This window comes from Bidens hawaiensis, unplaced genomic scaffold (assembly GCF_021521415.1).
Source record: "Bidens hawaiensis isolate Kalapana, Puna unplaced genomic scaffold, B.hawaiensis_p1.1 tig00025295_1, whole genome shotgun sequence".
Classification (NCBI taxonomy): Eukaryota; Viridiplantae; Streptophyta; class Magnoliopsida; order Asterales; family Asteraceae; genus Bidens; species Bidens hawaiensis.
Genome location: NW_027494034.1, coordinates 29462 through 45345, shown reverse-complemented (window position 1 = coordinate 45345; position 15884 = coordinate 29462). Strand labels below are relative to the sequence as shown.

General features: G+C 34.4%; 1 protein-coding gene, 1 long non-coding RNA gene and 1 pseudogene across 3 annotated transcripts in view; all 3 read right to left on the bottom strand.

Moving 5' to 3' along the window:
- Positions 1–11202, bottom strand: part of LOC143571265 (uncharacterized) — a 168572-nt gene extending 157370 nt beyond the window's left edge. Inside the window, exons 1-2 of the long non-coding RNA XR_013142067.1 lie at positions 11027–11202; positions 10782–10929 (exon numbers count right to left, since the gene is read on the bottom strand). This is a non-coding gene — a long non-coding RNA (uncharacterized LOC143571265). The remainder of the gene's footprint in view (positions 1–10781; positions 10930–11026) is intronic.
- LOC143571263 (alpha carbonic anhydrase 1, chloroplastic-like) overlaps positions 1–12607 on the bottom strand; it is a 34356-nt pseudogene extending 21749 nt beyond the window's left edge. Inside the window, exon 1 of the transcript XR_013142066.1 lies at positions 12591–12607. The product of XR_013142066.1 is annotated as an alpha carbonic anhydrase 1, chloroplastic-like (transcript). The remainder of the gene's footprint in view (positions 1–12590) is intronic.
- Positions 11668–12878, bottom strand: LOC143571267 (alpha carbonic anhydrase 1, chloroplastic-like). The gene is made up of 4 exons (XM_077056738.1): positions 12726–12878; positions 12172–12401; positions 11855–11961; positions 11668–11782 (listed from the first exon to the last, which is right to left on the bottom strand). The coding sequence occupies exons 1-4, from the start codon at positions 12793–12795 to the stop codon at positions 11668–11670; spliced, it is 522 nt and encodes a 173-aa protein (XP_076912853.1). The 5' UTR covers positions 12796–12878.
- Positions 12879–15884: the final 3006 nt, after the last annotated feature.

The following is a 15884-nucleotide window of genomic DNA, read 5'->3' as shown; positions in this document are numbered from 1 at the left end:
TGATACGATGTTGTTCATGTATATTCGTGCCAATCTATCCATAGAGTAAGATTCATTGATAGGTAAGAAATGAGCGGATTTAGTCAACCTATCGATAATGACCCAAATAGCATTATGCTGACGGGTAGTCTTAGGGAGTTTTGTAATGAAATCCATATCATCTCCCATTTCCAAATAGAACGTTTAGGTTGTTGAAGCAAACATAAAGGTTTCTGATGCTCGGCTTTAACTTGTAAACAAGTTAAACATTTAGCAACATATAAAGCAATATCTCTTTTCATTTCATTCCACCAATAGTTTGACTTAAGATTTTGATACATCTTATCACTACCGGGACACATCATATACTTTGATCTATGAGCTTAACTCATAATCCTTTCACGTAATTCTCCAACAATCGATACTAAAATTCTGTTTCCAAGTCTGAGTATGTCGTCATTCCTTTGACTAAAGAATCAATTGTACCATTATGCTTTTCTTTGGAGATTAGATTTTCTTCGATTGCTTGCTTCTGAGCTCTTTTGATTTGTTCGATTAGATCTATCTGTAGCACTAATCTTAAAGCTCACACTCTCTTGGGTTTCTCATGTTCTTTTCAACTTAATGTGTCAGCTACCACATTTGCCTTACCCTCATGATAAATGATTTCGCAATCATAATCATTTAAAGTTTTCATCCATCTTCTTTGACGCATGTTAAGCTCTTTCTAATCAAAGATGTGCTTTAAACTCTTATGATCGGTGTACACGATAAACTTAACTTCATAGAGATAGTGCCTCCATAATTTCAAGGAGAAAATTATAGCACCCAACTCTAGATCATGAATCGTATAATTCTTTTCGTGTACTTTTAATTGATGAGAAGCATAAGCTATTACTTTCTTTCTTTACATTAGTACACAACCCAAACCTAAATGGGATGCATCACTAAATACAACAAAATCTTCTGTACCTTCTAGCAAAACCAGTATAGGTGCGTTAGTTAGCTTTTGCTTAAGTAAATCAAATGCTTCTTGTTTCTTAGTCCCCATTCGTACTTAAAATTCTTTCAAGTTAATGAAGTTAAGGGAACTGCTATACGAGAGAAGATTTCAATGAATCTTCTATAATATCCAGCCAAACCTAGAAAACTTCGAAGTTTATTTGGTGATCTAGGAATCTCCCATTTGGCTATTGCTTGCAGGGTCTACTTGAATTTCACTTGCGTTTACGACATGGCCAAGAAACTGTACTTCGTGCAACCAGAATTTACACTTAGAAAACTTAGCATACAATTTCTCATTTCGGAGTAATTCAAGCAAGATTCTAAGATGAGCTTTGTGATAATTCTTCTGATTTAGAATAAATAAGTATATCATCGATGAATACGATTGCAAATTTATCTAAATAAAGCTTACAAATTTTGTTCATCATATCCATGAGCGCGGCTGGGCATTAGTAAATCCAAATGGCATTACAATGAACTCATAATATCCATACCTTGTCCGAAAAGTTGTTTTTGGAATGTCCTCTTCTTGAACTTTTAAATGATGATATCAAGAGCGTAGATTTATTTTCGAAAAGAAACTTTCTCCTTTCAATTGATCGAATAAATTGTCAATCCTTGATAGAGGATATCGATTCTTAATAGTTACTTTATTCAAGGCTCTGTAATCGATACACATCCTCATTGATTCATTTTTCTTCTTGATGAATAATATCGGAGCTCCCCAAGGTGATGAACTTAGACGAATAAATCCCTTCTATAGCAATCTAATTGCTTCTTCAAATTCTTCATTTCCGTTGGAGCTAATAGATATGGGGATTTGGCTATTGAAGCAGTTCCAGGCATCAGGTCTATTCTAAATTCGACTTTTCGAATGGGTGGTATACATGTAAGTTCATTTGGAAAGACATCGGGAAAATCAGATACCATAGGTATGCCTTTGATTTCCTTTGGCCTTGATTCCCGAGTAACATAGGCCATGAATGCTAAACAACCTTGGTTTAAGAATTACTAGCTTTAATCATGGAGATTATGCTAACTTGACTAGCATCTTTGTCACCAGCGATTTGAATTGTTCACTTGTTAAGGGCTTGAAATTCTATAGTTTTCTTATTAAAAATGATACGAGCATGGTTATCAGATAACCGGTCCATACCTAGAACTATATCAAAGCAAGCCAATGCTATGGGTAATAATTGTACAGGTATGACATAACCTGCTAACAGAATCTTTCCGTTTTCTAAGGTTTCAGAAATTTTAACTATCTCACCATTAGCTGTCTCGACATTTATAGTTATGTTCAATTTCTTTAAAGGTTCGTTTAATAGACTGCAAAATTTATAATTTATAAAACTTTGATTTGCACCGTAATCAAATAAAACTCTTGCATAAACATTATTAACTAAGAACGTACTGGTGATGGTGCCTGGTATGGCTGCAGCCTTTTTGGTGCGAGTACGAAGACTCGAGCATTTCCCTTCTTCCCATCATTCTTGGTGCCACTTCCTCTAGCACCTCCATCAGCAATATTTCTGTTTAGACATTCAAAGCTGAGATGCCCCATCTCCTTGCAATTAAAACAAGTCATTGCTTTCTTCCAGCAATCAGCTACAACATGCCCTGGCTTATTGCATGAATTACAAACTGCAGATGTAGAAGCTACAAATCGGCATCAGCCGAGACGATGCCTTTTGCATATCTTGCACAATGGATAGTTAGAGGTAAAACCTCCCGTCTTCCTATCAACCTCCTTACCCTTGATACGGATATTTCCTTTTCCCTTCTTGTCATTTGTTGCATCTCTCCTCTTATCCTCTTCCTTATTTCGGATAAGATCATTCATAAAATAACCAGCCGGCGAAATCGGCGGTTTGTGGCATATGAGACCTTACGATGTCTTTGATGTCTCTCGGTAAACCCCAAATATAGCGGGTCACCTTGCTTGATTCGGGTGTTACCAATTGTGACGTAAGTCTACAATACTCTTGAAATTTGGTATTGTAATCTTTCAAATTTGTTCCAACCACCTTGTGGTTCAAGGACTTGGTTTGAATTAAGTCTATCTCATACATCGAGCAACACTTCTTCAGAACCAAACTTTTAAATTCTTTCCATGTTAATTTGTACATGGGTCCTCATCCTCTAGACATTAACAGAGTGTTCCACCACTCTAACGCTTCTCCCTTGAACATCTAAGATGTCTACTGAATCTTTACTTCTTCAATACATTTGCTTATTATTACGATTGACTCCATCTCTTCCAGCCATCTTATTGTTGCTATGGCGCCATTATCACCATAAAACTCCTTCGGTCCATAAGTTTTAAAATCTTCGAGTAAACAACATTCGATTCTCAACTTCTTTTTAAAGGTTCGATTGAAATCTTCACCAGTATTCAAACCATGATCACTTTCTTCATCTTGATGGGTAGGGTTTGGGCAAGAATTAGATTGTTTCAATTTTGTGAACCGATTTTTCTTTTATAGTTGGTAGCAATGTATTCATTGCATTTATCATTTCTTGTATTTTTGTCATTAGCTGCTTATGATTCTCTTGAGCAAGCTCAGTTCTCGTTCGGTTGCTTCTTGAATCAGATGCTTCCTTATTTTGCGAAGGATTACTTTAATTCGGCATTCTGAAATTATAAAGAAATTGATTTAGAACCAAAGGTTTTATTTATATACCAGTAGACATAATATCTTACAAATCGTAATACATTGCAACCAAACAACTTCAAACACAAGTATTATAACTGACTCAGAGATAAATGATACAGATACAATAGGTAGGATTTCTAATCTTGCATATAATCTTTTATCATTTTCTTCATCTTACTACATTTATGTAGTAATTTGCTTCCCATTTTCTTTCTCTTGTTACTTTCAGTAGCAACCTTTCTTCTTAATTCATCGGTTTCATGAAGTGCTCGATCATTATGTTCTTCTCGGAATTGTGGCATGACATTTGGATATCCATATTGAGGTGGTGGATCTTGATATCCCATCATAACAATGTCATACTGATTCTTTGGGTATGGTGGTAGGGGATTTGATTCAACCGATAGATTGTAAAAAGTTTCGGCGGCTTCCTCTTGTTGCCTTATTTCTTCAGCTTGTTCCGATATGGTAGGAACAATACCAGAATATGGTGAGAAACTAGGTGAAAATCCTTGAACATAAGGATCTTGAGAATCATAACAAGGGGACATGTGAAACATGGGATCTTAACAGCCAATGTTTGGTGAACAATCACATCTTGGATTGTCTCGAACACAATGGCTTCCTTCATCGGTATTCATCTCTTCCAAAGTTTCTTCTTCAGGATCCTCCTCGGATTCTTCCTCAGGATCCTTTTCGGATTATTCTTCCGAATTGATCTCTACATCATCCTTGTTTAAAGCTATTGTATAGTCACCTTCTCTTGAGGTTGTATTGCCCTCATCTTGGGTCTCCTAGATGGACCCGCAATGGAATCATTGTTGGAATCTATTGGGTTATAGGATGGAGTTCCAAAATGCCATCTACTTTGATCGGAGTGATACTGCATCCAACTAGATGTGTCTTGTTCGGGTTCGGATTTGATTGGTTCGTCAACTTCCATCCTGTCAGAAAGATGAGGAGTCGGTGGATCACTTGGTATAAGGATTGGTATTTGCTCTATGCGGGGGAAATATACAGGTTGACTTCCATAAGGTACTATAGGCACAACTGGCCGATCCTGACTAAAGAAGTCAGTATAGTAGCTATCACTTCCATCTCCTACATGATCGGGAATAGCGAGTTCTGGATAATTCGCCATTCTACGTTCTTGACGAAAAGTTTCCATATACTTCTTGAACGATATATATTAGAATTTGAATAATGAGGGATAGGAAAGAGTACTAACCTATCTTATCCCTATAATATAAAATATGGAAACTTATCCCTGATCCAAGTTTAGGTATTGTTATATACCTAATTAGCTAAGATCGATGGCTCTGATACCAACATGTCACACCCCAATCTAGGGCCTAGCATGTGACCACAAGTTGGTACCTGTTTTGTAAATATATCAGAGTTTAAGGTTTCAAAGCGGAAGACTTGATTAAAATATTATTATATTCAAATTAAGGGGATTAATCACCCGGTGGTCGGTACAAAAGAGTTTGAAATTATAAAACCATAATTTATATTATTTTAATATCAAAAACTCAATCTAAGCCAACAGATAGTCTAATGGCTAGTCATCATCTCCAATTACCTATTCTTGATTACCTGTAAAACAATTTATAAAATATGTCAACAACACATGCTAGTGAACGTGTTGATACAAAACATTTTGATACTCAATTATCCCCTCGAGACATCATAGGCCTCAGCCCAACGTTGCTTAGGAAATAACCAAGTTCTGAAAGTCTGAAGTACTATTATAAACATACTCAAACCACTCAGCGAACACCGCAGTGTCGAGAACTTAGCAACTACCAATATACACAAGATAATCCCCTCTCGGACATTACTTAGGTCCAGCCCAACGTGGCGGAGGCATTAGAAAGTGTGGTGTGGTGTGCCCACCGTCTACCCACATATGTAAAGATCCAGACAAATGTCTACGATAGCCTGAGGGCCAAGGATTACCTTTGTTTATAAAGTTTTAGGGATACATAATCCCATGTAAACATTTAAATACTCAATTTATAAAGTTGTAGAGAGTTTAGATGTATTCACCTTTGTTCTTGGTCAGTGTGTCTCACTGATTTATGCTTTCTTGTTACCTCGGACCTATAGTACGAGAATAACGTTTTATAAATACTAGATCAATGATCTAGCTACAGACCTTTAGTCTGTTTTGCATAGCCTTTACCTTGATATTTATCTCTTTATAATACATAAGGACCTCTAGTCCCTTCTTTTTCATCATTTATACACTTCGTTTATTCTTCATGAAGAAACGTATATATCGAGTTTCTTCTTTCATAAGAAACATTTACAAAATCTTTATATAAAATAAAGAATAATATTCCATCTATAATATCGTCTTGTGAAATTTATACTTCACTTATTATATGATCAACGTACGGGCTATATCCCCGACTAGGGTCCAAGCCATATTTAGTAAAATAATTGGGCAAAATCCCTACCTTGTATAGCTTGCTTAGAAGAAATGCCTAAGTTTCACTCGGGCAGCACTTCTACTTATCGTCGGGTAAAGAAATAAGCCAACAGAGGTTCTACTACTTGCGCATACTTTGAGACAACAAGCGTGTCGGATGACGATACGCTTTACGAGACTATGTGTGTATGTAAGGTGTGACGAGTGAATGAGGTTTCACCCTTTGGCTGCCTATTTATAGGCCGAAAAGTTGTTACTTCGCGTAGCGAGAAGTATTTTCAGTTTGCTCGTTCGGTAGCGCGAACGGCTAGTTAATCACCATTGAATATCTTTGTCCTTGCGACACGCAAAGTAGACCAATAAGTTTGATGAATTAACAACTAGACCTGCCACGTGTCTGTCAATGGTTTGATTACTTCGTGGCTACTCCGCATAGTGCGAAGTGTCTGAGTCCAATTCCTTCGCGTCACGCGAAGGAATTAAATTTCAAAATTTTCATTTTTAGCCCCTAGACTTTGGTAGCTTGTCACGTCTTGATCTAACTTTCATTGTTCAAAAATATTAAGGCGGCCCTCAAGCGTGAGAAGTGCAAAGTGCGTTATCAAAGCACCACGTTGTGCCCATCGCATAAGCCCGTGCGCGTGCGCGTCGGGTGCTTCACACCCTCCGCTAGGACTACTGAGAGTGGTTAGACATATAAGAATATTAATATGGAAACTTTCTATTCTTACAAAGAACTTTCAAGTTTTATAATTTTCCAATGTGGGAGGAAAGTTTTCTTTCCTATTTATACCCATGTGAAATGCTTCCACTTTCTTCCTTCCTTCCATGTGGGATGAAGTTTCTTATTACCTTAACATAAGATGTTTATCTCATTTCCCCATTATTTATCTTATTAATATTTTTAGTCCTTCATCTTTATAAATTTATCAAATTTGGACCAAAATTTTGAGGATGTTACAATATGAATAGGACCCGCAACCACATGCCTCGATAGTGCATATCTAGCGATCTATCTATTCTTTGATTTATTTTTTTCTAAAGACCAATATTATTAAATAAAGCAAAAGAAGAACCTCTTACAAGACACAAGTGGACCGAAACAAAGCAAAAGGAAAATACAGCAAAATTAAACGACCAACTACATGCAAAATAACCAATTAAATAGGGAAATTAACGAAGTTGAACCGGCAGTCTGGCGCCATATCTTCCACTCTAAACTTGTTCTTTTGCTCCATTGATACTTGAGACCGAGAGAGAACCCATGGAGTGACGGGATGTGACCCACACCGGTACAACACAAAAAATAAGTGCTTTTTAATGATGAGATTTTTCCTATTTGTGTCCCTGGTTAGAGCATGGTCGCACAATGTGTCCCAAAAAGTCAAAAAATATACTTGCGTCCCTGTGGTTTAAAAATAAGGCATATTTATCCAACGGAATCCTGAAATGACTATTATATCCTTTTTAACGTTCATTTTACGCCCATGTGGTTTAGGAAAATTCAATTTCGTCCTTCGTAAAAAATTTGAAAAAAAAACTAAATTTTTTTAACTTTAAACTTTATAAAAACTTATTATTATTATTTTAATCATTTTTACCCTACAAAATTAAAAAAAAAACATATATATTTCTAAAAATATTTTAACTTCAAATTTTCTAAAAACTATTTTTTATCATCTTTACCCTCCAAATTTTTATACAAAAATCATTTTTAAAATCATTTACCATCCAATATCTAACATAATCACCCAATATCATAATAAAGCTGTAAACATCATTCAATATCATAACATAAACAAGCCCAAAAATAAACAGTGAGCGTGATCAAGAAAAATCACACTTGTTCTAAAAAAAATACTCTGATCAATTCAACTGTAAAACATAATAATCTATTAATAACAGTAGTTATTTACTTACAGAATCATCGCCACCGCCAAGACTATGGCATGAGAGGTCACTCTCGCTAGTAGTCAACCGACTATCATGTGAGAATAGTCAAACCCGCGAAGGCGTGCATTGACAACTGGGTTGTTGTCATTGTCACTGTCACCCTTAACCCGACAAGGTCGGATTATTTAAGGATTTGACAACAAAACTAATCAAACTAGGATAGTTATTCAAGAATTTAAGTTAAGATCTAAGTCGACGATATAGGGGTATCTACGGTAGTTAGGTGGTGGTTAGGGGAATCAATGGCGATTGGGGTGGTGTTTGGAGCCGATTGAAGTAGGGTGACGACAACAATTGGAGGTGGTGGTGTTTGGAGCCGATTGAAGACGAGAAGATGGACATGGAGGGAGAGACGGAGATAGTGGCGGATCTGGAGATGGTTGTATGAATCCGGAGATGGTGACGATGATCGATGTAACACCATGGAAATACCCCCATCTAATTTTGAGCTAAAAATGTCAATTCTGAAAGTTAGAGGATCAAAAATGGAAAATCTGATTTTAATGTTTCTTCGCGCGACGCGAAGCTGATTCTAAAAATACTTCGCACTACGCGAAGTATCTGGAACAGAAACTAATGTAATAGAGTTTCACGCTACGCGAAGTAGTACTTTGTGCTACGCGAAACCTCGTTAAGTAATCTAATACACATGTCCAATCATGTGTCAACACGTGGCATGTCCTCGCAAGGTACGTGTCCTGACATGTCAGAAGGGCAGTTCGCGCGACGCAAACGGCTAATGTTTGTCCTTCGCGCGACGCGAAGGAAGCTAAAAACGAGTATAAATCGAGCAACTACGGGTTTGAGCCAAACCATCCTAAAGCACCTTCTTATACACACACTTAGCCTAGAGGTTCGTGCCCGAAGTTTTTCGACGTTCCGACGGCTTATTTTCACGAGGTTTGTGCAAGAAATGAGGTTCCGAAGCCCTGTTAACGACCTATCGCTTTATTAAGCGAAGTCCTACCGGCAAGTTGCCAATCTTTTCTTGTTCTTATTCGCGAGTAATCGTTTAAGGTAAGAATTATGCTTTATTACTTTATTACATAGATATTTAGAACCTACTTAAGAGTACAGTCGTTACCCTATAAATGATTTCCAAATAATGTTTTACTAAAGTAACGACGTTACTTTCATAAGAAGTAATGTTACCAAAACTATATATTTTGATGCGCATGTAGTAACTGGAAGGGGGATATCATTAGTAGATGTTTCTTGCCTAAGGTAAGTAATTCGTACAAATCCCAATCAATCGCAGGGCCCGTTTACTTACCTGGAGAAACTTGCCAACGTGATAGAACCTATTAGGCTAAAGCATGCTATACCAAAAGTCATACGTAAATACAAGTATATCTTCATAAAACAACTATAACTCTATCAAGGGGTTAAATCAGACTTAAAGTCTACTGAGTTAAATCAAACCTAAGGTCTGCTGATTAATCAAGAAACACCATCAAGGTATTTGTGCATACCTATTACAAATATAGGTTAACAACATACTGAAAGGAAAGGTTTCTGAACGACACCAAACTGACAACAACAGGTGAATACGTTAAACCTTTTACCGACTGAACTGTTTTGACTCTTGTAGTAAACAGGTTGTTTATTGCAAAGAGTCTGATAAATGTTTGCATGAGATTACTTGTCTCTAAAATCATTATAATACAAAATAGCTAATAAAAAGCAACTCAGACCAAATACATATGTGTCTTGATTCATACATAACCAACCTATTAGCATACAAAACCAAATAAGTCATAACCGGTACTCCAACAGGGTCACATAGCCTAGGGGAAGAATGTCTCCGAACAGGGGCTATGTAACTCGGGGAACCTTTGAATTGTGTGTGTAGGACAGTGGTACAAATCCCGAGAATGACAGGTGTTCCTGCTGAGATTGTGAAACAGAAAAACTATGTATAACGACTGTTATAAATTATTTTATCGAGTCAACGTTTCACCAGCTCATTGCTGACGTAATTTTTCCAACCCTTGTAGGTAATTAAGTGCTGGTAACAATAGACAAGGATTATGAGTCATGAAAATAGAAGATCGTTCAAGATGGCTCAACTTGAAAATAATCCTTGTAATACTAATACAACATTATTTGGTAACCGAATACTCGGGTGTTTAATTTCCGAGTAAATTTTTAATATAAATTAATATTTATATAAAAATCTTCCGCTAAAATAAACCCGCTAGTCTGATATATTTACAAAACAGGTACCAACTGATAGTCACGCCCCTAGTCCCTGGACCGGGGTGTGACAATGGAGGTCGACGCAGGCGGAAGTGAGGAGATGGGGATGGAGGTGAGTATCCAAATCTGGAGGTGGTGGATAGGTGGAGGTGAACTTCAATAGTTGGTGGGAAAGACATATAAGTATAGAGGCTTATCTTAACAAAGAAGGAACGAGAAATGACGCATAGCGTGTAAATCCAGATACAACAAGGAAATAAATGGAATATCATGTCTTGTAAAGGTGAAAAGACTATGCCGCCCCTGGATTTAACTCCATTAAATGGTTCCGAGACTCAATTTTCCACGTTTTGAAACAACATGGATGCAAGTATATCATTTTGACTTTTAGGGGTGCATTTTTTAACCGAAGGGACGCAAATAGGAAAAATCTCTTTAAAGTAAGAAAAAAGGGTTATTTTTATTTCAACTTAATATAATATTAAGTAGATTAAGATTCAAATCTGTGTCGCAATTAATGTGCACAAGCTATTCTGTTCAAAACTTGTGCATACATAACTTTTATCAAGAGTGGTTCATCTCATCATCATATAACTCTATATGTCTTCCATACAGTGGTTGGACTGGTCTTGAGTTATGCTTGTCTTCCACAAGCAATGGTGCCTCTAACTCGTCTACTTGAGCTCGTGAAATTGACCGTACCTGCAATTTTCATTAAACACAAATGACAACTATTAAAACAAAATCCAGAGAGATTAAGTTATTGCAATGATATAATGATGTATCATGATCATCATACCTTGCCAAGAATGTTCCAAATCACGCCTTCGGTGCATGGGGGTGTCGAAAATGATCCCACGTATCGGTAATACTTCCGTGAGTGTTTCCTGATTTCTTTGGTGGTGATAAATCCGATAGGAATTTGGGCTTGTTTGTTACTATGAACCATTTTCCTCAGTTGGGTCAGTTGGGATTGGATCTGTTTATTGTAACAAATTTAATATCTATTGCTAAATTTAATATCTCTTGCTTGTATTTATTGTGTCTTGATCATACCAATAATGGTGTGCATGGTCGGTTTTGAGCTTAGATGAACAAAAAATCAAATTTTGGCTTTTAAGTTTTTCAAAACTATTTGATTTCAGTTTTGCCATTTGCTACTTGATAACTAATTGATATTATATATTTGGATTATAATATTTGGGTTACAATATTTATTAAATTTTTATAAATGGCTTAAAGTTCACAAAATAGATATATTAAAATCCTTAAATTAAATTCAGTTTGCTTTTTTGGTTTAATGGCATTAAAAACTGAAATTGAACTTAAAGTTCGGTTATTACAAAAAACATAAACCAAACCGTCGTTTTTTGTTTGGGTTGGTTATTTCGGTTCTTTTTTATCTTTGGGATTTTTCGATTTCATACACTATATAATTATTTAGCAACTTGCCTTAGATAGAAGAGGGTCAGGATGACCATAGTGATAAAGAATGGCAACAACTGATATTTCACCATCAATGGCTTTGTGAACCAAATGGAGCTCAGCAGCATACCTACAGAGATATTATGTTAAATGTTTGACTTTAAAAGTCAAAATTTATGTCTAAAATAGAAGAAAGGCATACTGAAGACCATTGAGGCGATGCTCAGAAGGTGAATGCCAATGCATTTGAACAAGACTATAATTTTTATCATTTATTCTCAGCATTCCTGCATTTCCATCATAAGTAATCTGCACAAGTTTTACCAATAACGATCTTAGTCAAAATGAAAGATTCAAAAGTCAAAGTTAGATAAAAAATAAAGACAAAATTGGTTACATGGTCCAACATTGAGCAAGATCAAGTTAAAACATTAAAGATTCCAAAAGTCAAAATCGAGGGTCAAACTTAAAAGAACAAAATCAAAATTGATTAAATAAGCGACATGAGCAAATAAAAACCTGAACATTGTAGAGATTATCTACAAGAGTAGCATTGACAGCAATATTGTATTCAATGTCTAACGGCTTTAGGTTTCGAGCATGATCACATTTTGACTTCACTATGTTGACCGGAGACTGATGTTTTCCTTTAGAGCAGTTCGAATATGCTGGGCTTAGACTCCCCCATTTTGATGGGTCAGATGGGCCCAAGTAAGTGAACTCTGGTGGTGGAGGTGCTCCCCCATTCACTGTTTGCCACCATTTAGTGAAAAAAAAAAACAATCACAATTCACAAATAAAAAAAAAAAATTAAATCATCACTAAACAATGGTTATAACTAGACTTTATGTACTAAATTTTCAGATTTTGCAAGTAAGATGTAAACAAACATTTAGGAGTTTTTTCAAACATTGAAATTAAAATCAGATGTTCTTAACTTATAAAGTATATATTAATATCAGCAGTCGCTTATTCTATGTAACAACTTCAAATTCCAATAAAATACTGTAAAAACTGATAAATTCATGTTATAGTAGTAGAAGTAGACACATACGGAGATATAGAGATCATACCGATATTAGCGCATGTACCAAGGAAGAAGATCATTGCCATGGAGATGAGATAACTAGCTTGAGTAGCCATGGATGAATGTAGAGAGATTCTTGCCTATGGCTTATGAAGAAGTTGATGATATGAATAGGCTTATATATAAAGGAATTATTTTGTCACCTGCATATGACATGTTTATATTCTTGTCTATATATAGTCAGAGTATGCTTTTGGAGGATAGCCTAAAGTATGTGACCTTTTGAATATTTTTTTATAAAATAGTAATAATTCTGTAAAGTGGTGCATCTGTTTTGTCACAGGTTGGGGTTATTAAACAATAAATATTCCCTAGTAAAATAACTAAAAATAATGTGTTTTAGTGCTTGTAAGTTGTAACTCATCCCAAAAATTTCTTAGCCATCCAACATGGGTGCTAGAACCTCACCAATTATATTTGAACTTATACAGTCCCTACCATATATAATGCCTATTCATGATACCAATAAACTCCATGCACAATATATAGATTCCTTTTAGTGGTTCAAATTTTGGTTTGCAGCCTATAGATATCTTTTTGGTTAAGTTGCCATCCTAATTGTTTATACATGCATCTTGAAATAAATAAAATCTAGGTCTTGAATGTTGTTTTCAACCGGTTTTATGGACAATTGGGCACTTATACTTGTCTTCTAAATATGACCATAATTAATTGATTTTTGCAATCGGATGTTTTGACTTTTAACACGATTTTTAATCTTCTACAATCGCTACAAACAACGGTCATCACCTTCACCTGACCACCACCACACATTTATTATAACAATTTGACCTCTACAGCAGCCTTATTCATCATCCCCACATACCGTATACGTATTCTTTGAAAACAACTGCTATCGAGACTTTTGGGTAAGGATCGATTATGACCCAAAACGCATTCAACTGACATAATGATTTATATAACTGTGGTAATCCTAAACATAATAGAAACCTTATTTGAATCAAACTAGTAGAAAAACTTACTTAAAAAACCGTAGGTTTGTAAGTACGATAAATAACCCTATACCTACACTAGATTACTCGAACATTCTTAAAGGTGACATATATTGATCTGTACGTTTCTTTATTTAGTTCTTTAACCCTTTTGTCCTGTTAATATGCTGGTATAAAGTGATCACGTTCAGCCAATTGGTGCTTGGTGGGCCAAAATAATTAGAGGTTGGCAATCTTCAAGGTATCTATTCCGTGTTTGACTTCAAATAAATAGGTAACAAACAGCCAAGTATTGAAACATTTGATAAATCTTAAAGCCTAATGTTCACTCATCTTGAAACAACTTTATTATTATTATTTTTTTTTTAAATATCTTTCTTTTAAAAGTTCATGATTTCTACTTTAACTAAGGAGTGCTAGCTCCAATCACTCCAGTGGTAGTGCCAGCAATCACCATTCATGCATTTCGGCCACATACAGTGGTGGTCCATTTTAGATAAAATATGCCAACTTCGCTTAAAATTACGTTATAACCAAAAACCACCTAAATATCAGACGTGTATGTTGTCTCATAAATGATTGTGGGTTTATCTAACATTTAAAAAAATAGACATTATCTACCTATACTAATAAAAAAAAATAATTCTGGACACATGGCATTCTGTGCTTAATTCACACCATCAAATTCCCGTCAAAATCACTTTTCTTCTATTAATGGAAAAGAAAAAAAAATATCTTGGTTCTAAATATAATATTAATTATAAATTCAACATACCATATTAATTGGTTAATTTTCATTGATTGAATTATTAATGCTATAAATTATATTATAAATATACTTAATATAAAAAGAATATTAATATATATAATAGTTATGTGTCATAAATATATTTTCTTTAAAATTAAAATGTATATAAATTAAAGAATTTATGTTCAAAGAGTACATTAACATTTAATTTTTGAGACATCTACCTATATACTAATAAAAGAAAATAATTCTAGACACATGACATTTTGAGGTTAATTCTCACTATCAAATTCCTGCCCAAATCACTTCTCATCTATTGATGTAAAAGAAAAAATATATCTTGGTTCTAAATATAGTATTAATTATAAATTCAACATACCGTATTAATTAGTCAATCTCCATTGATTGAATTATTAATGCTATAAATTATATTGTAAACATATTAATATAAAAAATATATTAATATATATATGTATATATATATATATATATATATATATATTAATTACGTGTCATAAAGTCATTTTCTTTAAAATTAAAATATATATAAAAGAGTTTATGTTTAAAGAGTACACCAACATTTAATTTTTGAGACATCTTCATATTGATGAAAACTATAATAATTTTGTTTACTTTTTACAAATATTCAATGTTTAATAAGTCTTAAAAATCATAAACAAATTTTTCATTTTTTATATTTAGTATAAGAGACATCATGAAAACTATTCAAAAAGGAAAATCTGATGTCTTTTTTGGTTTATGGTTTAGGGTTTAATGTTTAGGGTTTAGGGTATGGAGTAAAAAACATTTTTGTAAAAGACTTTAATTACATTTTTCAGATCTAAAGGCCTTTTTAAATGTTGGTTTCAGTAGCATTGCTTCATTATTGTATACCGATGATAGAATAACTCATTCTTGATTTAAAATTCAAATACATTTGATGATATAAAACGACTATATTTGTAATAAATTTTTTACAAAATATAAAGAGACTTAATTATCTTTTATTTTATTTATATTAAATTATTCATTGTAATTTATACATTAACTTATACCGTATAATATACGGGTTTCTAAAACTAGTTATTAATAATATTTAGTAAAAATGGGCTTTTCACTTATGGGTACTCATTTTGAACACAAATAATTATATGCAATTATTATTAATAATATAAATATTCTATAATAGGTTTGTGTTCTCCATATAATGAAGACTTCACAGCGAACTAAAACGTGTAAAAAATGGAACCGAGATGAATTATATATCGATACTCAAAGTTTTGTTTTGAAAACATGTAAAGATGGGAAAAATGAAAAGGAACTTGTCCCACATAGGTTAGTGGAACTTTGAAGTGATACATTAATGAGAGAATTCAATAGAAATTATTTTGCTAAGCACCATGTCGTGGGCGCAATATGAAGCTGGGGACCGGGGGGGGGGGGG